At 41.6% G+C, this 27,989-nt stretch overlaps 2 protein-coding genes across 5 annotated transcripts; both read right to left on the bottom strand.

Moving 5' to 3' along the window:
• Window positions 1-686: 686 nt before the first annotated feature.
• Window positions 687-19,646, bottom strand: NME9 (NME/NM23 family member 9). Of its 3 annotated transcripts, none has more exons than XM_053389752.1 (7): window positions 19,401-19,644; window positions 18,963-18,999; window positions 15,444-15,501; window positions 13,754-13,857; window positions 12,338-12,409; window positions 10,486-10,602; window positions 687-2,383 (listed from the first exon to the last, which is right to left on the bottom strand). In XM_053389752.1, exons 1-7 carry the CDS (start codon window positions 19,463-19,465, stop codon window positions 2,270-2,272), a joined length of 567 nt encoding a protein of 188 aa, XP_053245727.1. In that variant the 5' UTR covers window positions 19,466-19,644; the 3' UTR covers window positions 687-2,269. The 3 variants fall into 3 exon arrangements, with proteins under 3 accessions (XP_053245727.1, XP_053245729.1, XP_053245728.1); XM_053389754.1 differs by having other exon boundaries at window positions 19,316-19,412; XM_053389753.1 differs by lacking the exon at window positions 15,444-15,501 and having other exon boundaries at window positions 18,959-18,999; window positions 19,401-19,646.
• Window positions 19,647-23,765: 4,119 nt separating this feature from the next.
• SLC35G2 (solute carrier family 35 member G2) lies at window positions 23,766-27,936 on the bottom strand. Of its 2 annotated transcripts, none has more exons than XM_053389750.1 (2): window positions 27,478-27,936; window positions 23,766-25,862 (listed from the first exon to the last, which is right to left on the bottom strand). In XM_053389750.1, the coding sequence occupies exon 2, from the start codon at window positions 25,842-25,844 to the stop codon at window positions 24,606-24,608; it is 1,239 nt and encodes a 412-aa protein (XP_053245725.1). In that variant the 5' UTR covers window positions 25,845-25,862; window positions 27,478-27,936; the 3' UTR covers window positions 23,766-24,605. The 2 variants fall into 2 exon arrangements, with proteins under 2 accessions (XP_053245725.1, XP_053245726.1); XM_053389751.1 differs by having other exon boundaries at window positions 27,626-27,936.
• Between the last annotated feature and the right edge of the window lie 53 nt (window positions 27,937-27,989).

Raw genomic sequence — 27,989 nt, 5'->3', positions numbered from 1 at the left:
TAGGCTCAGTGGTTTAGACCACAGCACCACTCGCACTAACTAGGGGCCAATTAACTGGAATTAAATCTCATTCAACTCATTGAGTCTTATTTGGTAGTAGGATTATGCAATGTCAGTTATGATGGCTCATCCTGGTTAGACTGCTGTTCTTTCCCATTTGGAGACCGCTATGGTAAGAGTAAAAGTAAAGAACCCCTAGATGGTTAAATCCAGTCAAAGGTGACTATGGAGTGTGGTGCTCATCTCACTTCAGGCCGAGGGAGCCAGTGTTTGTCCGCAGACAGCTTTCCAAGTCATGTGGCCAGCATGACTAAACCACTTCTGGGGCAACAGGACACCATGACAAGTGCCAGAGTGCACGGAAATGCCGTTTACCTTCTCACCACAGTGGTACCTATTTTTCTACTTGCACTGGTATGCTTTCGAACTGCTAGGTTGGCAGAAGCTGGGACAGAGCAGCAAGAGCTCACCCCTCTGTGCAGATTTGAACAGCAGACCTTCCAATTGGCAAGCCCAGGATGCTCAGTGGTTTAGACCACAGCGTCACCCACTCCCTGCCTAGTGGTGGACCTCCTTTGCACAAAGGAATCCTCATGGTTTCTTTGCCATGAAGCATCTCATGACTTTCTGTTAAGGCCAGATAGCAGAGCCCTAAATTGTGAATGTGGAAAAGAAAAACAAATCTGTAATTACTTGAATTTCTTTATTAAAACAGTAATCAGGTGCAAGTATTCTCAAAGAGAAAAGCAATGCCAGAAAATGCATGAGTCACTGATAATAATAACCACAAGAAGCAAATGTGCATTTAGTGGTTTCCCAGTCTCACAAAAAGTCACACTTCCAATCCGGCAAGTACCGCATGAGCCACCATATCAGAATTCAACACAGCCACTGTAAATTCACATGTTGATAAATCTTTCAGTCCCTACTAAGCTTAGAAAATTGATTCCAGTGACAAAACCAACACTGTGCAAGATCAATCATAACATTTCTGTTGTGAAAGTTTACAGTTTCTTCAGCAAGTTTACAGTTTTGCTCATTCACATATATCCAAAGGGTTTGCAGAACTGTTATATCAACTCTGTTCCGTTTGGAAAGCCTTTAATCCAGGGTTCAATCAGAGACAGGCCTGACCCAAGACATTTTGCTGCCTCTGGCACAGGACAAGATGATGTGCCCATGTACAAAAGCTGACTAGACCGACAATTGTACATGACAACAGGATAGTCTTCCCCAGCGCACCTGAGGACACCACACTAGGTACATGACAAACCTGTGTGGCACGCATCATCATCATGATGGAAGATAAATCTATCAGTGGCTACAGATTATGATGTTTGCATATTGCCTGTAGGATCAGAGACATCATAGCTCAGAGTGCCCATTCTAGGGGAACAACTGCAGCAGAAAGCTATTGTGCTCTTACCCAGCTTTTGACCTTTCCATAGACACATATGGGGAACAGGATGCAGGGTTAAATAAGCCTTTGATCTGATATTGAATGAGATAAGCCCAGCAAAGCTCTCCTATTGTCCATATCCTCATATATGCTGTCTTGAATAGTATTAACCTGATAGTCAGATTTGTAACAAGGCTTTCCTAAACATCTGTAATTCTTTTCATAGACTACTCCAACCTGAAACACATTGCTGCTGCTTATGGCAATATGTAGCCATTTAATTTTTTACACTTATATTAGAGAAAACTTGTCTGTAACATTACTCATCAGCTCCAAATGATAGTGAGAAAGCCAGTTCCAGAAAGCATCAATTGGTGAATTAATCTAGGAAGAAAGCATGAGAGGAAATTAGCATAAGAAGAAAGCAGACCCTGGAAGAACATCAAAGGAGGGATATCTGCCTGATATTTACACTGTAAAATTGCTTCGGCCTTTTGGATCAGTATAAAACCGTAAAATTAAATACTCTTTCAGTTTTTCGGGGGGGGGGGTTAACCATCTAAGCCTAGTACTATGATAGCCCAAAATATATCATAAGAATGGTTTTCTCAAGCATACTGGGAGGAGAGAAAGTGACATTTCCTAAGCGATGGAGCCTAGTCCCTTTGACTTTGCTGCAACTCAGCATTCACAGTTTTACCAAGAAATTTGACAACACAAGCCTCATTTATCTACATAAACCCAGAAGATGCTCCTTCTGGGATGAGTAATATCAGTGACAAAATCTAAAGTAGAGCAGTGGCAAAAATCCAATCTGAGAGATTGCTTACCTTCTTGTCCAAGGATAATTTTTAAACTATATAAATGGTATTACCTATATGCCACTGAGTACAGCCAAATACCTGCTTCTTCTTCCTCCTCCTCCTCTTCTTCCTCTCCCTCAATGGCAGTACTCACTTCTTTAGGAATCGCTTCATCCTGGATCTAGTATCAAAGCATACGAGGGTGTTGGTTGCAGACTATTTTAGAAAAACTACATTTTAATGAAGACTAGTGTTATGTAATAGACAATGGTTATTTTTAGTAATAGGGGGTTTTTTGTTTCGTTGGTGGTGTGTTTTGTCCATTTTTCCAAAATGTGATCTATTAGTATTTTTTTACGGTTTTTATCTCTGGAGCTGGTTTTTATTAACAAATGGTTACAATCTGATGGATAATGAATGTGTTGTTGAATTCATGAATACTAAGGAGCTGAGGGAAGAAGCTGCACATGCTCTCACTGTTAGTAGAGGATGATCAGAGGAAGAGACACATAACATTCTCCACAGGTGCCAGAGATCCCTGCAGCCTCTGAAACCCATAATATTTATGCATACAGAGCCATCTATGCCATAACCCAGATGATCAGCAGTGACTTGGACACATACTTAGAGGGGGAAGGGCCCTGTGGAACACGGCAGCTAGACCGGTGACTGGGAGCAGCTGCCAAGAGCACATAACACCGGTCTTGAAAGACCTGGCTCCCAGTACGTTTCCAAGCACAATTCAAAGCATTGGTGCTGACCTTTAAAGCCCTAAACGGCCTTGGTCCAGTATACCTGAAGAAGCGTCTCCACCCCCATCGTTCTGCCCAGACACTGAGGTCCAGTGCCAAGGGCCTTTTGGCGGTTCCCTCACTGCGAGAAGCCAAGTTACAGGGAACCAGGCAGAGGGCCTTCTTGGTAGTGGCACCTGCCCTGTGGAACGCCCTCCCACCAGATGTCAAAGAGAACAACAACTACCAGACTTTTATTTTTTTTTTATAATATTTTTTATTACGTTTCTTTCCAAATTTTATACATTACAAACAAATAAGGAGTTTACAAGAAACCATTTTTTTTTTTTTTTAACAAAAATCCCAACTTGGACTTCCCCACCCCTTCCGATTCTGCGTTCTTTATATTAACAATGTCAGCAATTTGTTACCTTATGTCATACCTTATTGTAACTTTTACATGTTATGTATCTATATTCAATATATTATGTCAGAATTTTTATACCTTTAAAATAAACGTAACATGTTCAATTTCATATTATCTCCTTTTCTCTTTTATCACTTAGTTTACTATTTACTTAATCATAATCGCTAAAGCGTATCATTTTCAAATCATGCACCGTCTTAAGATTCATACAGTTTGTAATACTTTTGCAAGTAGTCTTTAAACTTTTTCCAGTCCACCTCAATTGTTTCTACATCCAAATCTCGGATTCTGCCGGTCAGTTCAGCTATCTCCATGTAGTCCATCAACTGCGTCTGCCATTCCTCCAGCGTGGGTAAATCTTGTGTCTTCCAGTTCTTTGCGATGAGTATTCTTGCTGCTGTACTAGCATACATAAACAAAGTTCTGTCCTTCTTTAACACTTTCTGGTCTACCATGCCCAACAGGAAGGCCTCTGGTTTCTTGGGAAAGGTATACCTAAATACCTTTTTCAACTCATTGTAAATCATTTCCCAGAAAGCCTTAACCTTTGGGCATGTCCACCAGAGGTGAAAGAAAGTCCCCTCTGCTTCCTTACACTTCCAACATTTATTGTCAGACAGGTGATGTATCTTAGCTAACTTGACTGGGGTCATGTACCACCGGTATATCATTTTCATAATGTTTTCCTTCAAGGCCGTACTGGCCGTGAATTTCATTCCGGTGTTCCATAACCTTTCCCAGTCTTCAAACATAATGTTGTGTCCAACATCCTGTGCCCATTTAATCATAGCAGATTTAACTGTCTCATCCTGTAAATTCCACATAAGCAGCAAGTTATACATTCTAGATAACAGCTTTGTCTTTGGTTCTAACAATTCTGTCTCTAGTTTCGACTTTTCCACCTGGAAACCAACTTTTTTGTCCATTTTGAAAACCTCTTGAATTTGAGCATAATGTAGCCAATCTCGCACCTTATTTTTTAGTTTGTCCTGGCTCTGCAACTTCCAATTGTCTCCAATTTTTTCAGTCAATTCCCAATATTTCGGCCAATAGGCCTCCATATTGGGTCTTTTTCGGGCCTTGGCCTCCACTGGTGATAGCCACCTCGGAGTTTTACTCTCTAGTAAGTCTTTATATTTCATCCAGACTGCAAAAATTGCTTTTCTGACAATGTGGCTTTTAAACAATTTATGTGCTTTAACCTTGTCGTACCATAGGTATGCGTGCCATCCAAAAGCATTATTAAAACCTTCCAGATCTAGGACATCGGTGTTTTCCAACAAAAACCAATCTTTCAGCCAGCAGAAGGCTGCAGCTTCATAATACAACCTCAAGTCCGGCAGGGCAAACCCCCCTCTTTCTTTCGTATCTGTTAATATTTTAAACTTTATTCGGGGCTTTTTGCCCTGCCAGATAAATCTAGATATATCCTTCTGCCATTTTCCAAAGCAATCCACTCTGTCCACGATCTGTAAGGTTTGAAACAAAAATAACATTTTCGGCAACACATTCATTTTTATAGCTGCAATTCTTCCCAACAAGGAAAGTTTCAATCTTGACCAAATTTCTAAATCCTTTTTAACTTCCAACCAACATTTCTCATAATTATCCTTAAATAAATTCAAATTCTTGGAGGACAAATAGATCCCAAGGTATTTCACTTTTTTAACCACATTCAGTTCTGTTTCTCTCTGAAACCCCTCTGTTTCTGTAATTGTTAAATTTTTGGTCAGAACCTTAGTTTTTTGTTTATTCAACTTAAATCCCGCCACCCGACCAAATTCAGATATAAGTTCGAGAACTCTTTTTGTACTGGATTCTGGCTCCTGCAGTGTCAAAACTAGGTCATCTGCAAAAGCTTTCAGTTTATATTGTTTCACTCCGACCTCTATCCCTTGTACCAACCGGTCCTCTCTGATCATATTCAATAGCACCTCCAGGACTGAAATAAATAACAGAGGGGATAGAGGGCACCCTTGTCGTGTCCCTTTTTCAATTTTAAATTCCTCCGTCACCACATTGTTCACTATTAATTTAGCTTTTTGTTCTGAATAGATTGCATATAATCCATTCTCAAACCCCCGTCCCACTCCCATCCCCTCCAAGTTCTTCTTCATAAACATCCAAGATATATTGTCAAATGCTTTCTCCGCATCAATAAAGATTAACACCGCCCTTGTGTTCCTGTTAGTCTGCAAAAGTTCTAAAATGTCAATGATGTTTCTAGTGTTCTCATATAAATGTCTACCAGGGAGAAAGCCAGCTTGGTCTTTATGAATTACTTCATTTAAGACTTTTTTAAGTCTATTTGCCAAAATGTCTGCAAATATTTTGTAATCCACATTTAGGAGTGAGATGGGACGGTAGTTTTTAAGCTGAGTCTTTTCAGATTCTGACTTAGGTATCAATGTGATGAAGGCTTCTTTCCACGTTTCTGGTGCCCTCTTCCCATCCATAATCTGGTTACATACCTCCAACAAAGGCTGTATCAAATAGTCCTTCAGAACCTTGTAATATTTGGAGGTAAGTCCATCCGGGCCTGGAGATTTGCCTAGTTGCATATTCTGAATGGCACCTTCAATTTCCTGTGTGGTTATTATAGAGTTCAAGATTGATCTTTTATCTTGAGTTATTTTTGATAGTCCATTTATCTTTAAAAATTGATCTATCTCTGATTCTTTCTGGGGCCCCTGTGCATACAGTTCTTTGAAGTATCTGTGGAAGCACCTCCTAATTTCTTCTGGTTTCTGTACGGTCCTTCCATCAATCTCTAGATTTGTTATCGTGTTTAGCTTTTGTCTTTTTTTCAGCTGCCAAGCTAGCAGCTTTCCACATTTATTTGCTGATTCAAAAGATCTTTGCTTCATCTGTTTTATTTTCCATTCAATCTCCTGATTGATCAATTTTGAGTATTCTGCTTGGTGGAATTTAATTTCTCTCAGCACCTCCTTGGACTTTGGTTTGGTTCTCAGTTTTTTTTCTCCTTGGTGTATTTTCTCCAATATTTTGTCCTTCTTTCCGTTCCAGAGTTTTTTCTTGATTGAATTCTGTTGTATCAGAAACCCTCTCATAACAGCTTTACTTGCGTCCCAGATCGTTCTTTTTTCAACTGTAGTATTCAGATTTATCTCAAAATAGTCCTTTAATGTTTTTTGGGCCTTTTTCACAATCTCTTGATCTCTTAGTAGTGTGTCATTCATTCTCCATCTGAAGGAACCGGGTTGAGTTAATCTAAGTTCTATTTTCAAGGCGTTGTGGTCGGAGCATGTTTTTGGGCAGATTTCCACCTTTTTAGTCTTGGGTGCCAGCCCCCTGGAGGTCCAGATTTGGTCGATCCTTGACCAAGACAGGTGGGCCTCAGAGAAAAAAGTTCCTTCTTTACCTAGGGGGTTCTTTGTCCTCCATATGTCGATCAAATCCAGATTGTCAGTCAGTTCGAAAAAAGTTTTGGGCAGTCTGCCATCAGATGTTAAGTTTTGGTTGTAAGACTTATCCATATGTGTAGACACCACTCCATTCATATCTCCCATCATTATGATGTTAGCATAGTCCAGATAGTCCAGCAACGTCTCATGCAGCTTCTTGAAAAATTCTGATTTCCCGTCATTTGGGGCATAAATTCCTAATATCAATATTTTTTCTCCTTGGGTTTGAATTTCAATTGCCAAAATTCTTCCTTGTTCATCCTTAAATAGAAATTTAGGTATCAGGCTCTCCTTAGCATAGATCACCACTCCTCTTTTCTTTACTTTGTCAGACGAAATAAATTCTTGGCCTAATCTTTTATTTACCAAAACCTTCCTGTGGAGCCTGGTCACATGGGTTTCTTGTAGGCAAATAATGTCCAATTGTTCTTTCTTCAATATGTAAAATAACTTCCTTCTTTTCTCCGGGGAATTTCCGCCATTTATATTCCAACTGAGTAGCCGCAGAGACATCCTGAACTATTCTGCTACACCTAGAGCGGTGTATCTTCTTTCTCTTCTGGTTCCGAAGGTGCAGGTATTGCTCCACCTGGGTTGGGTATAGGCCAATTAGCTGCTGCTTCTTTTTGGAGGTCTTCTCCGTGGTCGTGCTGGAACTTTTGTAAGTCCTCTGGTGATCTTATTTTAACCTTCTTCTGTTTGTAAGTGAATGATAACCCTTGTGGGAACTCCCACCTATAAGGAATTGTGTTGAGTCTCAGTAACTTAGCCAAATCTGAGTAGGTGGCTCTCAAGTCCAATAACTGTTTAGGAATATCTCGATAAATTTCCACCCTTTTCTCTTGTATCACAATTGAGTTTTTGAAGTGTAGGCCTAGTATTTTGTCTCTCTCCTCCCTTGATCTCAAAGCTATTAAGCAATCTCTGGATCTATCTTTTCTTACTAATCTTCCCAACCGAAAAGCCGATACAATTTTAAAATCAATTTCTTCTTTTAAGTCCCAGAACTTTGTAAACTCTGTTGTCAAAAGTCCTTTCAAATCTTCTTGTTCAATTTCTGGGACTGCCCTTAGTCTAAGGTTGGTCTCGCGATTTTTCAATTCCACCAACGAGAGATAGGTTTGTTGGTCCCCTATCTGTTTATGAAGAGGCTTGACTTCCGCTTTAACTTCCTCGACTTCTTTTTTAGCTGATGTTGCAATTTGAACGGCTTCCCCTGCCAGTTTACGATTCTCTTCTGTTGCTCCTTGCAATTTTTCAATTGCTTGAGTATGTTGGGAAACCTGATCTGTCAATTTCTGAATCGAGGATGTTGCTTGGTCAATTTTTGTTGATTGATTATCAATTTTTTGATTTATTACTGACAGTTGTTCCAAAACTTGTTTCAGTACTGCCTCCGCTCCTCCTGCTGCCATATCTTCCTCTTCAGATTTTTCAGGCTTTTCGGTTTCTACTTTTTGTGTCGCAAGCACAGCTGGAACTGATAATCTACGTCCCTGAGTTAAAGTTGTTTGCAAAAGCTGTGCTTGCTTTTTTACTTTCTCTTTCTCCTTAGCTTCCTTAGCTTTGGCTGCTCTTGTCTTTCCTGTGCCACTCATCAGTCAACGTTCAAGGTCAAGTGTTGTAATCCCATGGGAAAGGCAAGTCCAGAATTAAAAACAGTCTATTGAGAGAAGGTAAACAAAAAAAACTTTCCCAGGCCTCTGTATTCCCAATGTCCTCTAGGGGGAGTGCCACCAAAGTTTTAGTAAGAAGAAGGTAACTTTCCACAATTAAAGTCTCTTTGTTCCAACTTTAAAAACAATTTTAAAAGCAAATTAGTTCCAGCACGCTAAAAAAAAAAAGTCCTGCAGAGCCCTTTTCAACATATAACAAAGTTCCAGGAAGGTGCCTGCAATTGTATCCACTTCAGCTAGATGAGCTCAAAAGTTACAAAAGTATCTGGAAGCTTGCAACAGTTCCGCAGTTTAAACAACTTTACCCGGCCACCCGGGAATTTGGGGTTAGAGTCTTCCCTTGCCCTTGGGGTGTCCGCTCCAGGTCAATTTTATGCTGTATTTATTCTTTAAAAGTGAAAATCAAATGTGCACGAAAGTCCCGATTTAAAGCTTCAAAGCTTCCCTGTTCACAGCGCTTTCCGCTCTTTAGACCGTCTGCTTTGATCTTGAAAGCAGTGTCGGAAGACGGACTTCCTCTTTCTCGTCTCCCGTTTTTAGCCAAATTTTCCGATTTAATTTGTAAAATCTTAAGTCCTTACTCACGGGTTTGATGTTTCAGCCCGATGTTTCTTGGAAGAAAGGTCAGCGCTCATCCGTGACAGCCGCGCGGCTTCGCCTCCGCAGAAAGAGCGATGAACCCACAGCACCGCTCCCCCTCCTTCACTCCGGAGCCCCTTACGGGGTTCCTTTCGTGATTTCGGGGTCGCTCCAGGTGCCCGCCGGGTCCCACGGCCACGGACTCACTCTGCCCGTGGTTTATCTTGATGGGTTGCCGCTGCGCCGTCGCGAGCAACCCTTTTCTGCGGTGCCCCTCTTCAGAGCTCGAAGAGGTCCGCCATCACGGTTTTGCGCCGCCTCCGGAAGTAACAACTACCAGACTTTTAGAAGACATCTGAAGGCAGCCCTGTTTAGGGAAGCTTTTAATGTTTGATGCATGACTGTATTTTAATATTTTGTTGGAAGCCGCCCAGAGTGGCTGGGAAAGCCCAGCCAGATGGGCAGGGTATAAATAAATTATTATTATTATTATTATTATTATTATTATTATTATTATTCCTATCAGATGTCAAGACCATAAGAAATGGAACTCTGAACTCAGTATCCTTGAGCCAGGACTCTCAGGCCCAGTGCTGGACCCCACCAGGGAATCAAAACCTTCCCCCTTCCTCTGCTAAACACCAAAAGGCAAAACACTTGACAAAAGAGGATTGAGTGCCAGGCTCTAGGCCATAGGGTCACTCCTTTCAGAATCTCCATTCTCCAGCAAGTGGAAATTGGGTATCTATTTGAAGGACATGACTACTCTCACTTTTTTATTCAGTTTCTTTCCCTTCAAGTAGACACACACTAGGCAACATTAAAACTGAGATAATAATGGAAGCAGAGTTACGTCCCAGTCGTGGTTCACTATCGGTAGAATTCTACACAGAATTTGGAAACAAGGACCTAGGAATATCAGCTGATAACAACAGCTGATGGACCAGCTAAGAGGCAGCAAACATTAGGAGAAACCTCTTAACAGTACAAACAGTTCAACAATAGTCAACCTTGAGGAGTGGTGGTCTCTCCCTTGTTAGAGGTGTTCAAGCAGACAGCCACTTGCAGAGGAGGCTTTGCTCTGGATTTCTTGCATTAAAGGTAAAGGGACCCCTGACCATTAGGTCCAGTCGTGGCCAACTCGGGGGTTGCGGCGCTCATCTCGCTTTATTGGCCAAGGGAGCCGGCATACAGCTTCCAGGTCATGTGGCCAGCATGACTAAGCCGCTTCTGGCGAACCAGAGCAGCGCACGGAAACGCCGTTTACCTTCCCGTCAAACTGCTAGGTGGGCAGGAGATGGGACTGAGCAACAGGAGCTCACCCCGTGGTGGGGATTCAAATAAGCAGGGCTTTAAACTAGATGGCCCACAACCCCCCTGCCCACAACTCTAATCAAAGACACAACTTAAAAGAAAATTAAATGAAATTGAAGGGGTTAGATTACCACCACTCTATCTGCTCCATGATCCAAGACCTTCTTTTCTGCCTCTAGCTGCTCCTGAATTGTTTTCTGAAGCAATGGTGCATTTGCTCCTCTTACAACTGCTACCAACTCTCCCCCCTGACAGAAAATAGAAAATAATTGCCAATATAGTTTACAAACGTAATTTGCGTCAACGCAAGCATTAATATTACCAATGGCGGAGTCTGGGTCTTCTTATCCTGCCAACAAATGCTATGCTGCTATAAAGACAGCAAAAAATATTTTAGATTTTAAGCATGGACTGATTTCCAACCTCTCCTGTTGTTAGTTGAAAACCCAGAATCACAGAACAAGAGGAAGGAGAGGATTGACGCATGGGATGCCTCACAGGTAGGGTTGCAAGGCTGAACCATTTCATTGGTTTGATCAATAAACAGAACCTTGTTTTAACTGGCTAGAAAGTGGTCCCAAGTAATGAGGCAGATTAGAAAGAATAATTATTTTTAATATAAACACTTGTAAAAACTGAAGAAGTCAAGCACTATCTTAAAAGAGGTATTCTCCTTATCTCTGCAATGTTAAAAAAACAAAGAGGAGATGCTTCTTCCTTCAGAAACAATGTTTTTAGGCACATGCAAATGTATGCAAATTTAATTCCTTAACTGGTTGGCAAACTTGTAAGATTGATTTTGGCTGCAATCCTAAACCCACTTACCTAGAAGTAAGCCTCATTGAAATCAGTGGGACTTACTTCTGAGTAGACATGTATATTATTGCACCATAAAATAATTTACCCAGAGATAATTTATTGCTCCCAATCCATTAAAGTCAAGTTATTTGACTTCCACACTACTTGGGGCAAATGTTTTAGCTGACTCATCCTATTAATTTGTAGTATGACCCGTTCCACAGGAAGCAAGCATATCATCCCCTTCCACTTCCAGTGCTTAGGTTGTGAGTGGCATTGCTTACATAACCAAAGCAACAACACTCCCACACAGGAAGGAGACTCGAGAAACTGTCTGAAGAAGTACAAGAACTATTTTGGGGGGAACCCTGCAGAGTGGGCCAATTGTGATAATTGGCCATGGAATGCTGTCCAACTGCAGAAGGATAAGAACACTGGGATGAGGAAGAGAAATGGAATAGTTGTAATCTTGAATGGGGAACACGCCACACCACAAATTGTTTTGCAGGTCCTATGTGTTCCCTCAACTTCCCAGGAACTACATACTCTGAGCAATGTTCTTCTGACAGAGTTTCCTGTGCGTAGCAGCCACCTAGCAGAGCAGTACCACAAGGCCAACCTGTCTCGGGCTCGTCCATACTTCTGCATTGTAGGCAAGGATCAGAGCAGTTTTGCTTTGCCCCGCTTTTTAGCAATGAATCAGAAGGAATGGCAAACTGCAGAAAACCTGGTTGCTATTTGCACCAACAAATGGAGGAGTGGATAATTGCTAAGTGTGCTAATCTCTCTTGAAGGCTTTCCCCCATTTACCCTAAGATGCCTAATTTATTCAGACACTACTAATTACATTCTTAATATTTATAGCATCCTAACCTCTGTCTTGTTTAATCTTACGGTCAGAGGCATATACATTTATATAAGCTACGTAAGTTACAACTACTGTGGAAAGTATTTTAGGTTACCGTATGCATAGAGAATGAGGGGAAATACAAACTAGGGTAATATCTGAAATATAAAAATACGATTCCCAGCAACAACATATATCTCCAGCTGCCAGCAAGTTCAAATTCATTGATACGAGCAAAAACACATGTTTAATACATAATACACACCAGAGCGTAGTGGAGCAAGTTTAAAGTCAAACAGGTTTAAAAGACATCTTGGGTTTCAAATGTACCAACTTACAGCATAAAACAAAAACGTAGGTTCACATTTTCCACGATATTTCTCTAGGCCATCAACTGAATCTACTTCAGCCTAAATAAAAAGTAAACAAGCAAACAACTTACTAAGAGCATTTATGTTGTGAACCGCCCTGAGATCTGTGTAAGAAGGGCAGTATTGTATACAAATTTAATAAGTATAATAATAATAATAATAATAATAATAATAATAATAATAATAATAGGGCAAATGTTCACAACTACAGAAGCACCCTTTGGGTAGGCCAGAAAAACATCTAGAGCAGAATTGCTCTAGAACCTGGTGCTTCCCAGTTATTGCTGGACTGCAACACACATGAGAGCCAGTGTGGTGTAGTGGTTAAGAGCGGTAGTCTCGTAATCTGGGGAACCGGGTTCGCGTCTCCGCTCCTCCACATGCAGCTGCTGAGTGACCTTGGGCTAGTCACACTTCTTTGAAGTCTCTCAGCCCCACTCACCTCACAGAGTGTTTGTTGTGGGGGAGGAAGGGAAAGGAGAATGTTAGCCGCTTTGAGACTCCTTAAAGGGAGTGAAAGGCGGGATATCAAATCCAAACTCCTCTTCTTCTTCTTCTTCTTCTTCTTCTTCTTCTTCTTCTTCTTCTTCTTCTTCATCATCCCTGACCATTTGCCACACTGACAGGAATGATAGGAGCTGGAGTGCAACAATATCTGGAGGGCCCTCGGTTCCCTATACCTGATTGGATAAACACCTATTCAGATGCACATTTAGCTCTGCCCCCATAGCCCTGTGATTTCTCTGGCCTCTGTAAACAGCTACAGCAGAGAGCCTTGTATTTCTGTTTGGGAAGGCTCCCTCAGCCAAATGAGAACCTTGGAAGATCGGGGCTTGAGTGGAGTGGCAGGGTTAAAGTTGCATCCCCATATCCCTGCTCTACCCATGGTCCTCTTCAAGCAATAATTAATGCCTGAAGACTTGTGTTATGACAATGGGTTTCAGAGATCTCTAACCACAATGTTTCCTAATTAGCCAGAGCAGGGGAGAGGAGCTCACAGGAAAGGGAGGCTGTGCTTTGTGAGGGAGAGTGTGGAGTATCTCCATCCACTGCCAGCTTTGCTCCCACCCATTGTGGTCTTGCTCTGCCGACTGCTGGACCTGCTACGCCTGGAAGATTAGGCACAAGGAAATGCAGCCCCAGGACTGAAAAACTGTTCCCTACCTTAGTGTATAGAACTGCAGCTTTATTTAGCCCACTGAAGCAAGATGAATTGCCTGTTTTATCTGCTTGCCTCATAGGCATTTATCTTTGCCAACTATTCTTGATGGATCCATCCATATGATTTTCCCACCATCCCTGAGCACTGGCTATGCTAATGGGGGCTGATGGGAATTGGAGTCTGACAATGTCCTACTATATAAATTTGAATCCGTCTCTTACCACAGCAAAATGAAGGAGGTCATCACCAAATTCATTCCTGATTTTCCTGAAGAGGTTTACTACTGCTTTACATGGTCCACACCAGCCTTGATAAACATCTACCACTACAAAGAGATTAAGCTAACTTAGCAAATCATGGCATTTCAGAACCTACAAAGTTTAGTTAGCACATGCAAATGAAATTAGTTAACTATCACTACTTGTGTATCCCTGATCACTGGCCATGCTAGCTGGGGGTGATGGGAGTTGTAGTCCAAAACATTTGGAAGAAACAGGTTTGGGTGAAAGGTGGTACATCAACAACAGGAACACTCATTCCTTTTCTAACCTGCCCTATAAACACTGTCAGTATTTATATCTATCTCTCAATATAAAAATAAATGTAAGGCTATCATCATGCAGCCCTTATTGTAATGACTTATTATATGTAATGCCTTATTACAATCCTGGATTTGCATGGAGTCAGAGTTGGGGAGGGGAGCAAGAAAGATGGAGGGTTGCACAACGACAGAGGCTGTGGCATGGGATCTAGAAGGAAAGGACACTGAAAACAAAAAGTAGTATTCAGAAGGGAAGTGTTTGGGGTTTTTTAAGTGTGAGAAGGGAGAAATCGCAGAGATGAATACTACACAGAAGTTAACATCAAAAAGCTAACACAACAGAACCTTACCAAACTACCTTCTTGCTGTACTGAAAACTTGTTTTAAACCACCACTTTTTTCTCGGTGTTGCCCCTCATTTGCTCTACTCAAACCTCTGCCATTTCTTAAAGTCACAATCTTCCTCCCACTGCCACCCTCTGCTTGCTCTACTCAAACATCTGTTGTTTAAAATCACTTTTCCTTTCATAGTTCTTCTATTCTTGCTGTATACAAACTTTTCCCTCTTACTTTATTCAGCTGCTTTGTGTTTGAGAAGGTTCAGAGGCCTGAAATATTCCATAGTACTTTCAAATAATGTATCTAAATCCTAGTATTATATGTCATTTTCTGTGTAGTGATTTAAAACAGAACAATTGAACTGAAGCTTCTCAAATGAAGTCAAGCTAACTGACAGGTTTGCTCTTAGATTCTGCTCATCTTAAAGATATGGTAACATAAGCATCACGGGCTTTGCATGGAAAGGGGGCTGCAGATTAGAAGGAAGGAGGAGGCATAAAAATGAGGATGATCTGTTTGCAAGGGACAGTGCAAACAGGAGAAAAGGGATAATAATGAGATATATGGGCAAAGGGGAGACTGCAAAATAAGAAAGGAGGAAACATGGAAGTGGGGGTTGTTGGCGGGAAAAGAGGAGGAGGGAGAGAGAAAGTGCTGAAGGTGTAAATGGGGCTGCAAAAAAAGGAAGGAGCAATGGGAATAGGGTTGCAGATGAAAGCAGGGGCAAGAAAGAACCTGAAGAACAGGAGGGGATGGTGGCTTCAGTGTGGAAGGTGAAAAGGATGCTTAGTACTTGCAATGTATGGGAGGAAGAAGATACAAGAGGTTACCATGGGAGCGTTGTGTGCAAGGGGGTTGCACAAGAGAATGGAGGCGTGCGCATGAGTTGTAAGCTGAAAAGAAGGCTGCAAAGTGGGACTGTAGAATAGAACAGAAGAAGCTTCAGAAATGGGGTTGGGATGGTGCAAAACAAGCTTAGTATTTATGAACAGCAACAGAGAGCTATGCCATATTTACAGCTAAGGTCTTACCAATCAAACCTTTGGAACCCAGCATTTCTTCCCAAAGTTCCTGATTATTAACAACCATCTGTGTGTAAATGAAATATAACTGAGAAAGCTTTCAATAAAGCAATAAAGCCTTTAAGAGCTACCTGAAAGGAGATTTGGTAAATTAGCAAGGGGGCAACTAAGATTTTTGTATCAGAAAGTCAAAGTCACAAGTCAGTTTCATGAAAATACTTTCTTTAGGCAAAATGTATCTAGAGAGGAAAACAAAAGACAGCACAATGCTCAAACATGGCATATAAGATGGTGCAATTTGTGCATTTGTTTTCTGTTGCTGCAGAAAGGAGGACTCAAATAAACACATTCAAATTACAAGTCAAGTGATTTTGGCTAAATATTAGGAAAAACATCCAATAGTGCAGTAAAACTTTAGGAAGTGGTGACCTCTCAATTATAGGTTTCTGAGCAGAAGCTAGATGACTGCTTACCAAGGATGCTGTAACATGGGATTTCCTGTTTCACCTGTGGGTTGATTAGTGTAAGGAACTGGCAGGACAATGGGGAGGAGGAAGAGGATCCTGATGAGGGGTGTGGCTGGGACTGGGACACACAGGCAAGCAGGGGATGACGAAGGAGAGGTCATAGCTGTCAACTTTTCCCTTTTCTTGCGAGGAATCCTATTCGGAATAAGGGAATTTCCCTTAAAAAATGGGAAACATTGACAGCTATGGGAGAGGTTGGTGCAGGAAGTACTCACAGGGTGACAGAGGATGGCGAGGGGATGGGGGGGTCAGTGCACAGGAATGAGAACAGCTGGACCCAGAGCCAGAGGGGCCCCTTTCTCTAGGAGCATGGCAGGCTCTGAAGCATAGGGAGCAGTAGGTGGAGCACTCTAGGAGGCTGAGGCAGGCAAAGACCCACAGCTCAGCTCCCTAGCTGGCCATGTGGGGCTCACTACATCTGGGAGGATGTGTCTGTTTCCTCAGCTAGAATAGGCTTGGAACAGCTGAGGGTCACATGACTGAAGCACAGATGCTGCAATCAGCATTGCAAAGTATAAAAGGGACAACAGAGCTGGGGGGCTGTGTCTGCTCATGTTGTTGGCCCTCAGCTTGGATGCTTCAGGATCTCTGAAGGATGGTGCCTTCGGTTTGGACTTTGGACATGTGGACTGACGACTTTACATACTGACTTGCCACCAGGTAGGCCAGGAGTTCAGGGCAGTTAGATGACTTCTGAAGTCTTTCCCAACTCTATGAATCTAATTTTAAGATAGTATTATGCTACCAACACACGGCCCAATGTGGATATTAACATTTTGGTAAATGGAAGTCTGCTTGTAAGACATGAATGCTGCAGATCTATTTAAACTCTCATTTTGACTCAAGAAAATCACCATAGTTCAAATCGGGGGAAATAAATACAGTAAATGGGCAAAAGTACATTGATTCACAAAATGTTTAGGCATACCCCTGCATACCCCCAGAAAAAAGCACTGTTTAAACCCATTTGTGAATAAGTCCCACTAGACTGAGTGGGATTTGCCTCTGAAAAGAAACATGCATAGAATCTCATTGCGTGACTGCAGGCATCCCAGGAAATAATTCTCAAGCAACTCATTTCAGAGTAAATATGTTCTTGCTTCTGTTGTATAGCCCAGCATATCAGACCTCAAAACATTTAATTAACAGATGGCTGCACTTTGTTTATGGCAAAGCACTTTGAGGTCAGCCTATAAGTAGCTGACTTAGAGCCACATGGGAGCCGTTCCAGTGAAATCAATATGTCTACTCTAATGTAAGTAGTTAACAGGATTGAAATAATAATCAATTTCTTCTTCTGGCCACTTGATGGCAGGATTTATAGAGATTATATTCCATACGGAGCAATTTATAATAAAGGAATTGCAAACACATTCCCATCTTTTCCTATATGGTTCTTTAACCATGCTTTATGAATGAAAGATAGGATATGTATTAATATTCATATATTCATGTTCTTATGTCCAAAGTGCCACTGAGATCATACATGCTTGTCTCCAGACACCAGATGACTAAACTACACCGGTATGTTTCAGTTATAGGGTAGTGTCTAACTGCGCTCAAGATGCAAACTCATTCCTTTTCTGGCAACCAGCTGCATACTACCAGTACAATTTGTATTCAAATGGAAGTTTGTGAATTATCTAAGATACTTTCTCACACAGCCTAGAGGAGAAGGAAGGACACTGATGCCAATGGGACTACTTGTAAATAAATATGCATCATAACAACTTTATGATAAAAGATTCATGAAACATAGAATATTAATCCATGCATTTCCAACAAAGTATTTGTTGTGCAGGCTGGACAGATCACATCACTTGTGATATTATTTCCTCAGGCAGCCTCTCAGAGCCAACATTAGAGGTTGACATTATTGGGCACATACTGATGCTTACATTCTTGCAGGGCTGCCCATTGCTGGCACTCAGAGCTTCCTTTCTGCCTACCCACCCACCTGTTCTCTCTGTGCATGCAAGCAGTTGACAACAGAGGCCACGGTGCAGCAACTTCCACTTACTTTGAGATCTCCTTCTGGATATTTTGTAGATTGGGCCCAGAGGAAGCAGGCAAACAAATGGGCAATAGCAAGGAGGAGGGAGGCCTCTCCTAACTGCATCTCACAAACCCTAGAACTGGTATCACATCCCTTCCAAATGTAAGCAAGCACATTCCCTGTGCCAACCTGATCCTCATTAAAACCTAGGATAAAAAGGAAAACACACATGCATATATATTTGGACTAATACTGTGTTTTGATACCCATGCTAGTTTTTGTTGTTGTTGACTTTGGAGACATCCAAATCAACATAGCCAATCTGAAAGGACAATTCATCCTTTTTACCCTAGGTCGCAATAAAGATAAAGTTAACAGTGTATCTGAAGAAGTGTGCATGCACACAAAAGCTTATACCCAGAACAAACTTAGTTGGTCTCTAAGGTGCTACTGGACAATTTTTAAATTTATTTCAACTGTGTCAGACCAACACTGCTACCTACATGAATCTAAAGTTAACAGAGAAGCTGTGCTTACAAATGAAGGGCTAAACCTGGTTTAGTGTCTTTCTTAGAATATTTGATTTGTATTTTAATATGTATTTGAAGATTTAAAAATTGAGTCTGCTCCAATTATCATACAGCTCACCCTTCTGTCTTTGGTTCTTATTTTACCTCATTCTGATCAATATAACACCCTGTGTCAGTGACTAGTCCCTGGAAAAGTGCACTATAGGGATTCGTTTAAATCGGCTCTTACATTTCCTTTCTGATTCATCAAATGATGAAAGCAATTGCATTACTGCTTGCTGTTGCCCTGGGAGACTGGTAAATCCATTTAGAACTACTGCTTTCTATTTTAAATCTATGCCATTGTAGGAAGGTTTCACTGGCAGAATACAATGCAACATTGCGCCCGAACTACCCTCTCTTCCAAACAAGCCGGAAATACCAAACTCTAACAGAATGAAATGCCACATTTGAAACATTAAGCTCACTTACTGACCTGCAAAGCTAATTCTTTCTTCCTGCTGGTCATAGTGCTGCCAAAACAAAAACGCCAAAACATAAGGTCACTATGTAACACTACTGCCCAGCCTGGAGTATCATCATCAAGGCACTTTGCTAATTAAATATAATTTAGGGCTATGAAGCACCAACTATGGCTTTTGCAGCATGTTTACTTGGAAGTAAGTATGTGTCCAGTGGGATTTACTCCCTAGTAAAAGTGTTTAGCATTGCAGCCTTAGTCACTTCCCAGCACTGCCCTAGTAACTTGTGGTGTCATTTCTAATCATTACGACGGCCACATTTGCAGGCCATTCTATTGCATTATGATTACTCAGAGATGAGTCTCACTTGAAAACTCTCGTTTCCTGGTCTTGAAACTCCGAAGGGACTCTATTGCCCCAAGAACTGCAAGGGCTTGATAGGCAGACGGTACCTGATTAGAGGAATTCGGCAATGGCTCCTACGCACCACCGCAGCAGCAGCGTCCCTCGTTTCCATAGCAACAGGACCAACCAATGGGAGATAGCCCTGTTCGGTGGCACAGCCGCCGCTGCCTCCCTGACCGATTTTGCTCCTGGCCCTTCCTGTGCAGGCAGATGGGTTAGTCCTCCTCCTTGCAGAAACTGCCAAGCTCGTCAGGGAGCTTATACGGGAGGATGAACTGAGGAAGAACTGATCTGACAGTTGAGCTGAACCCCTAGGGAAGTGAGGCTTGGCAAATAAAACACCGGCTTTTACATGAAATGCTTACTTTCCAAGACGGCAATGCTAATAAGGGGGCATTGATAAACGTTCCCAACTTTTCCCTGATAAATATTTCCAACTTCTCGCAAGTCATATTTTGATTACTTAAAAATATATTGCATATTTCTGTGTACACACCTAAGTGTACATGTGACAGATGTGATGCGAGAGAAGTTCTTTCCTTAAGTCTCTTCAAGTCACATCTTTATTCATTTATTTCATTTATTAATCACTTCTCATAAGGCAACCACAAATCAGTTTAGAATATAACGACATAAAAACAGTTAAAGAAATTGCATTATTGCATATACTGTACAGTGGTACCTCGGGTTAAGAACTTAATTCGTTCCAGAGGTCCGTTCTTAACCTGAAACTGTTCTTAACCTGAAGCACCATTTTAGCTAATGGGGTTTCCCGCTGCCACCGCACCGCTGTTGTGCGATTTCTGTTCTCAACCTGAAGCAAAGTTCTTAACCTGAGGTGCTATTTCTGGGTTAGCGGAGTCTGTAACCTAACGTGTCTGTAACCTGAAGCATCTTTAACCTGAGGTACCACTATATATATATATATATATATATATATATATATATATATACACACACACATACACACACATATATATACATACATACATACACACAGAGAGAGAGATGCATGTATAAATACAAACACTGGTTTAAAACAACAGCACATTCTAAAGTTATTCAATACTGTTGTGCCTGTTTGACTCTGGAAACTAATTAAAATGTCAGAAGCTTTGAAAAATAAGGAGGGGAGAATTGGGAGGGGTCCTCTGACCTATCAATATTTTCCTATCAATGCAATTAGGCTGCAATCCTATACTTTAATCACTTACCTGGAGTGAAATCAATATGACTTACATCTGAGGTGATATATATGTGTTTGCACTGTAAATGGGTCATGTAGGGGATAAGAATTCAGAAACTTTCAATATTCTGTACACATTTCCACTTTAAAGAAATAGCCGGTGAGGTCCAACCAATAGAAATGAAGGAAGGAAAACTCAGGAATGGATTTCATATCAAATTGTTGACAAGAGGAAATCACACACCCCTATTCTGTGTTCCAAGTTATTTCCACTAGTTCAAGGGTAGCCAATGTGGTGCTCTCCAGATGACTACAACTCCACCTCTGCTAGCATGGCCAATGATCCGATATGATGAAAGTTGTACTCTTACAACATCAGGAAGGCCTCACATTTATATATATATAGCACATAGGTAACCATTGTCAGTAGCTGAGCAGCTGTCAGTAGCTGACTCTTCAAGTCAGATTTTATAGCCTGTTTTACTGACATCAAAAGATGTGAACACAATACTGTTTGTGCCAGCTTGCTTGACTCACATTCTTATTGGCTGGTTCTAGAAAGGCCGGACTGGGACGCGGGTGGCGCTGTGGGTAAAACCTCAGCGCCTAGGGCTTGCCGATCGCATGGTCAGCGGTTCGAATCCCTGCGGCGGGGTGAGCTCCCGTCTTTCGGTCCCAGCTCCTGCCCACCTAGCAGTTCGAAAGCACCCCTAAGTCCAAGTAGATAAATAGGTACCGCTTTATAGCAGGAAGGTAAACGGCGTTTCTGTGTGCTGCGCTGGTGCTGGCTTGCCAGAGCAGCTTCGTCACGCTGGCCACGTGACCCGGAAGTGTCTCCGGACAGCGCTGGCCCCCGGCCTCTTAAGTGAGATGGGTGCACAACCCTAGAGTCGGACACGACTGGCCCGTACGGCCAGGGGTACCTTTACCTTTACCTTTAAAGCTATAAATGCCTACTGGTCATGATGGCTGCTTACTGCCTCCAGTATTGGAAATGGCACACCAGTTCTGAATACCAGTTGCTGGGGAGCACAAGGAGGGCAAGATGTGTTATTGTGCTCAGGTCCTGTTTACAGGCTTTCCATAGGCAATTGGTTGACCACTGTGAGAACAGGATATGCTATTGTGCTCCAAGGGGTATCTCCAGGGGCTAGAATCTGAGGGCCTATCCATACCTCATCAATACTCTCCTTAGACTTGGGGCCCTTCCATACCTCATCAATGTGGATTATGAATTCCTTGTGCCTCCTTTAATTCTCCCTCATCCTTGCAGCATTCTCCTCCAGGTACACACTCCTCCTCCTTAAGTCTGGAGGTTCTCTGTGCAATTGATTTGGACTCCTATTCAGCACAGGTAATCTCTGGATTTATGGAAAACATGTGGGGCAAAAGTAGTTGGGCAAGAATGCTGCATGGGCGAGAGGGAAATAAAAGAGGCAAATGGGGCTCACAATCCACATTAAGCTGAGGTATGGAAGGGCCCCAAGTCTAAGGAGAGTATAACCTTTTACTAAGACACCTGAGTCTATGTTGCACCTTCAACCTTGCTCAACAAGCTAAGGTCAAGCACAGAGAATGAATCTAGGCCCAAAAACATCAGGGCTGTCTTACCCATTAGGGTTAGTGGTGTCCTGCACCACAGCGCTCACCCATCAGGGACGCCCAGCAGCGGGAGTCCGGGACCAACCAGGAATAGCTATGAGGGCATGCTGCGCGGCAGCTCTTCCTACGGCCAGCCATGCTCTCTCGCTTCCTGCCTGGGAGAGGAGGCAGTGGCGGTGCCATGCCAGGAACTTCATTCTCTGTGTCTTTATCAATTTATTTAAAGAACAGCAAACTGGTGATTGCTTTAACTCTTTGATATGTGGTGATTTGAATCATGAGGATGAATTAGAAGAACTGCTGAGTCTTGAATGAGTCTTGCTTTGGAATTGAGGACTTCATTAGATTTTCATCTGCCTTTTCATTTTATTTTGTTCTTAGGGCTTGTTAGAGATAATGTATAAGCGTGCTGTCAGCTCCCTAAAAAAAAAGGTCAACAACTCTGGGGAACCTTTCTTTCAACTTTGGGGTCCCCACAAACTATGGGAAACCGGGGGGGGGGGCACTGCCGGAGGGATCTTTGCACCACAGCACCGGATATGATTAAGACGGCCCTGAAAAACATGATTTATAAACAGGATCAGGAAACATTTTGACATCAGTATCAACTGGGCAGGACAACTAGAAGTAGAAACTAAGACCTGTGTTGTTTCCTGCAACTGGAAGATTCAAGAGTGTAGCCTTAAAAAACCCTGTCGTCCTAAACCACACCCTAACCACAGCTTCTGGCAGTGAAAGAGCGTCAGAAATTGCATACTCACAAATAGAGCAATGACTCTGAGTTCGTAGAAGTATACTATGTCATCACTCTCCAGCCTGGACATAAAATTAGAGATTACAGTCATTGATGCTGTTTCCCTCCCTCTTCCCCGCCCTTTACCATGGGAAGTCAACTATGTCATTCTGGTCCTGATTGTGGCACAAAAACCATATTTTCCCCAATACCAATCCAAAACCCAATTCTAAGTTGCCGTTCTCCATCTACTAACCTGTGACGTAAGCCCCATTAAACACAAAGGGACTTACTTCTGAAGTAGGCATACAAGCCATCGTGCTGCAGGTTAACTACACAGTGAATTCTTAATGAGCGCCTGGACATCAGGTTCAACACAGCAAGACACATGCCTAAGCCTTTTTGCAAAATATTCACATTTTCAGTTTGGGAAGAGGATACTTTAAATCCACTTGCACTTATTCTGCAGTAGTATTTGCAGAAAATAACTTCTAGGGAGTACCTGATATCAGGTGAGTGCACCAGAGGAAAGATGTGTTCTGGCTGCTAGAAAAACAGGAAGGTCAAACTACAGATTCCAAGGACTGCTAGAAAATAAGACAGAAGCAGGAAAGATGCATGAAAGCGGGGAGAACCCCTGGGATGTTGCCTGGTGTCACTTACTTATCAATCACATATCTGACTTCACCCATTGGCTAAAAACATTGAGAAGTGAGCCATGCTGGCTCATTTCACATAAATTACTTAGAAGGACACCTGCACATTTTGCTTCATATCTTAAGGGCTAGATACTTGACTTAAAAAAAATATTAAACATTGCCAACGGCTGCCAATGAAGACCTTTGCAGGGCAGGCACTGAGTTAGAGATTCTTGGAATAAGTCATATAAAATTATTGCTGCAGAGATCAAGTATATTATTATCATCGTCATTGTCATCATTATCATTGTTACATACATTTTAAAATTCTTATTTATAAAACATTACATATTAAAAACAAACAATATATTGTTTCCATGAGCTATCATTCTGCTCTTTCAGTGTCCATGTTCGCCTGCTGTGCTTCTTTCTGCAATCACACACTCTCTGCTCTTGAATCCACAGCAAGCATGCTGTGAGTTGAGGTTGTCAGGTCAGATTTCAGGCTACACACCATCAGTGAGCTCCAGTCAATGCAAGAAATGCAAATTGGCAAGCCAGATGAAATCTGTAGGAACCATATATGCATATAGCAACCTAGAATAGGTAATGTGACAAAACCTATACTACAACAAACCTCTGTAAAAACTTCCATTTAAGATCTGGTTATTTGTTGTGAGAAGCTAAGGGGCTCAGTTTGCTATTTCCTTCTGAAGACTACCTTGCCTGAGACCCTACAAATGGTTGCTTTACACAGGTGAACATCATAGTCTGATATAAAAATCTTAGGGTCTGACTATGCCTGCTAGACTCTAATGAGACATATTTTAAAGAACAGAGTTGTATATATTGAATATTGGCACTTCTTATATACTAGTTAAGAAAATCTAATTTTCACAGCTTTAACATTTAAAAACATTTCTCCTACACAGGACAGAAATTTCTAGTGCAACTCCACTGAGCTATACTAGGGCAGATGTAACCTTTTATATTCAGACAAGAAATGGCAGTATGCTGTCAACAACACTCTACAAAAGACATACACAAATGAATATTAATTGTACATATCAGTAAACAGAATACAGCTTTGCAGTTATTTAATACAAGAATCTAGTATCTCCTCATAATCTTGTTTTCTTAAGTCCTTCCAAGACAGTTTATAACATGCAAGGAAAAAGACACTAATGATGATAACGGCTCCCCCAATCATATCATAGATGCTGGGGAAGATGCGAAGCACAAGCAGCTGAAGGATCATAGCTATCACAATCTCCAGATGCTGCACTGTGCTGACCAAGGCTGGATGAAATTTGTTCAAGGCATAATAGACACCCAGAAAAGCCACTGTGGAACATATGCAGATGCCCATGAGATAGCCCCAGCTTGTTCCATCCAGTGGAATTATTGGCTCTTGGAGGAAAAACATGGTGGAGGCTCCCCACACTGTTCCAGTCCAACCAAAGGTAAACAGTGCTGTCCACATGCTGACATTATCCTTAATGGACCTGTACACGATCATGGAGAGAGCTGTAGTTACGCCTGCCATAACTGTCATGGTATATCCAAAGGCCTCTTTCCAGATATTCAGCAGAGAATCTTCTTCATCAACGATGTTGGGGATCATGACCAGGCAAACACCAAAGATGCTGCTCACTACAGTGATTACATCAATGTAAGCCATTCGCTCATCTACTAATAAAAATGCCAAGATGGCGCTGAAGACAGTGGTGGTAGCTCTCCACATTGTAGTCCCGTTGCTTGGGGGTACTATTGCAAAGGAAGTATAAGCACAGGTAATGGAAATAACGTTGCATACTCCATAAAAGAACAACCGCAGTCTGTATCCTTTCGGTCCAAAAGGTTCCTCATGGTAGTAGCACACAACTAAGACGGAAAACACTTGTAAAACAGAACGAATGAAGATCAGTTCTAGAGATGGCACTTTGGAACGATCAGAAGCAAGTCTAGTTATCAGGGCAACACAACCATGGGCCAAAGCAGATCCAAAAAGCACTGCCCAAGTCTTTCTGGACTGAAAAATGCTTCTGTCTACAAAACTTTGGCCTTGCCCACTCTTACTAGCTTCTGGCTTTTGTGGTTCCTGAGATGGGATGTCAATAGTGCCAAAGAAGGATCTTCCTCTCCGCTGGCCATTGCTCAGCAATCTTCTCTTTGGATTATCTTCCACAAAACTCTCATTGTCTTCATTTGCTTCTTCATACCCTTCCTCTCCAGGCTGTGGATAATGAGAAGTATATTTCACTGTCACTGTGTTAGGATGAATTTTCACTCGTTTTTTTACTGGATATTGTTTGGAAGGTGAAGTATCCATTTCCTCGGGTAACTAGGACTGATCACAAAGAAAAAAAGCAAACAAAATATAATCATTTCAGCACGGATAAACCTGTTCTGGCTGCACTTTTGTACCATCTAGAAATTATTACTGTTCTATTGATGCCTTAGGTAAGCTGGGGTTGCTTGAGCAGACATCAGATTGAATATAAATACAGAAAACCAGTGGTGACATGAGATTAGTATGCTGTGCTATAATCATTAATGCACATGCTATTATTAGATAATTTATGCTTGGTGTTTACCTCCCCTGCAATACCCGTACCATTTTTCCTATGCTTAAATTTGTTATTGCAGTTCTAGAAACTGTTGATTCTGAAGGGCTCTTTACACTTAAGTAAAATATAGAGAGATTCCATTTTGACCCAGAAGGTGACCTTGTGATGGCTAGATACAGAAACCAGCTTTGTTACAGAATATGTCACAGTTTGGCCCAGCAGCTGTGCACAATTACACTGGGGTGTCATGCAGCATACGTTAACATTATATAGCTGCAGTGATATGTAGTTAACCAGCAGGTACATCCTAGAATGCTGTATTTGTGTTCCAATATTATTTCCACTGCTGTTGATACTCCTTAGTAATGCTATACCAGAATAAGTGTTTTCGTTGTTTATTTAACACTTTTAGGCCACCTTTTTAGGGTCAAATGTGTCCAAAACAGGTTTAAAATGTAAAATTGAATCAACAGCATTCAAATCTATGAAATATGGCTTTGCTAACATAGCTGTCTCTGTAGTGACTAAAAACCTTTAGGGTGAAGATGCCCTATATACACGTCACCCCCAGTTCTATTCTTCTCTACCTATTTCTGTGCAATGCAACAACTTTAGGGATGGTAGCTTTTTCTGATGTTGTCATGTTGACCTGTGCTACCAGACCAGTACTGATGTTCTTCCACAGTTTGGAATGCTAGTGTGATGCTACAGGTTATGTTGTTGCATGGGTGCATAAGTCAGCATGCTCAATCCTGAACATACAGTTAGTTAGTTAGTTAGTTAGTTAGTTAGTTAGTTAGTTAGTTGCAGGCACAGTAGCTCATAAACTCAGGTCTAAAATTTGTAAGACTAACTTTCGAAACATTGTACCGATGCTGCTAGCTAAAATGGTTCAAATGAGGATCATCTAGTCCAACCCCCTGCAATGCAGAAATCTCAACATGTGGTCTCCCATCCGATACAGTAAGTTGTTAGATTCTTAGACAGCAGACATGCTGAAAAATGAATCCCAACCTCAGTGCTGATGTAAAATACAGGGTGGGAATGAGGTACCTTCAGAGCTAGTGAGTGCCAGTTGAAGAGATCTCAGCAGCATGGATACTCAACAAAAACAGAGATGAGAGAGTGTTCCTTCTAAGATATATGGCATAATTTCTAGCTATAATATCAGCTGCTTGGTACAATTTTGTTGAAACTGCAGCACTCAAAAGTTGCTCTGTGGTGTTTCCCATTCATGGTTTGAAGAGATGACAGCTTTAAAGTTACATGCCTACAAAAATACGAAGGACTTAAAATGAAACAAGGTTTTGCTTAAGCAGACACCAAATGACAGCTGAAATGTCATGCAAGAAGAGAAAACAATACAATAATCAAATAAGAGAAAATAAAATTTACCTCTTGTTTAGAAGCTGCTGAGTAAGTGATCCCTCAAAAATATACCATACCAAGAGATGTTAAAGGGAGAAAATACGCTCTCCAGCATCCGATAGTGTATCCATTCCTGTCTTTTAAATTTGAAGAAAACAGAATTGAGAATAGCTACCTGTGAATCCAGAAACACAGACCCAAATGTTGTCAGTTTATGGAGTGTGCAGGAGGAATAATGTAGATTCTCTTTTGGTTACCGTCTCTTCTGTCTGTACATAAAAGCAATGAAGGGGAGAGAGAGGCTACAGCTAAAGAATCAAATGCAATGAACAGACCAGAAAAAGTGAGCATGCTCAGTAGAGCTCAAGGGCATTTGACAGCACCGTCACTACTAATTGTGGAGGGGAATAAATATCGTTCTTACTAGTAATCCTGCCACTGGAGCATATGTTTTAGATGACACATTACAAGACTTTTGTGATCCCTTTTTGGTAATGGAAGAAAAAAGCCAATCATTTAAAATATAAACGATGCATGCT

This window comes from Podarcis raffonei, chromosome 5 (assembly GCF_027172205.1).
Source record: "Podarcis raffonei isolate rPodRaf1 chromosome 5, rPodRaf1.pri, whole genome shotgun sequence".
Classification (NCBI taxonomy): Eukaryota; Metazoa; Chordata; class Lepidosauria; order Squamata; family Lacertidae; genus Podarcis; species Podarcis raffonei.
This window is presented reverse-complemented; position numbering and strand designations above follow the sequence as displayed.

Excerpts from the sequence above, each read along its gene's own strand:
- SLC35G2 (XM_053389750.1), bottom strand. The coding sequence starts at position 25,844 with ATGGATACTTCACCTTCCAAACAATATCCAGTAAAAAAACGAGTGAAA.
- NME9 (XM_053389752.1), bottom strand. The coding sequence starts at position 19,465 with ATGGAAACGAGGGACGCTGCTGCTGCGGTGGTGCGTAGGAGCCATTGC. Across the intron at positions 12,410-13,753 it reads ACCTCCTTCATTTTGCTGTG|GCTGAAGTAGATTCAGTTGA; the intron begins GTAAGAGACGGA and ends CTTTTTATTTAG. Across the intron at positions 10,603-12,337 it reads CTACGTTTTTGTTTTATGCT|GGGGGAGAGTTGGTAGCAGT; the intron begins GTAAGTTGGTAC and ends ATTTTCTGTCAG.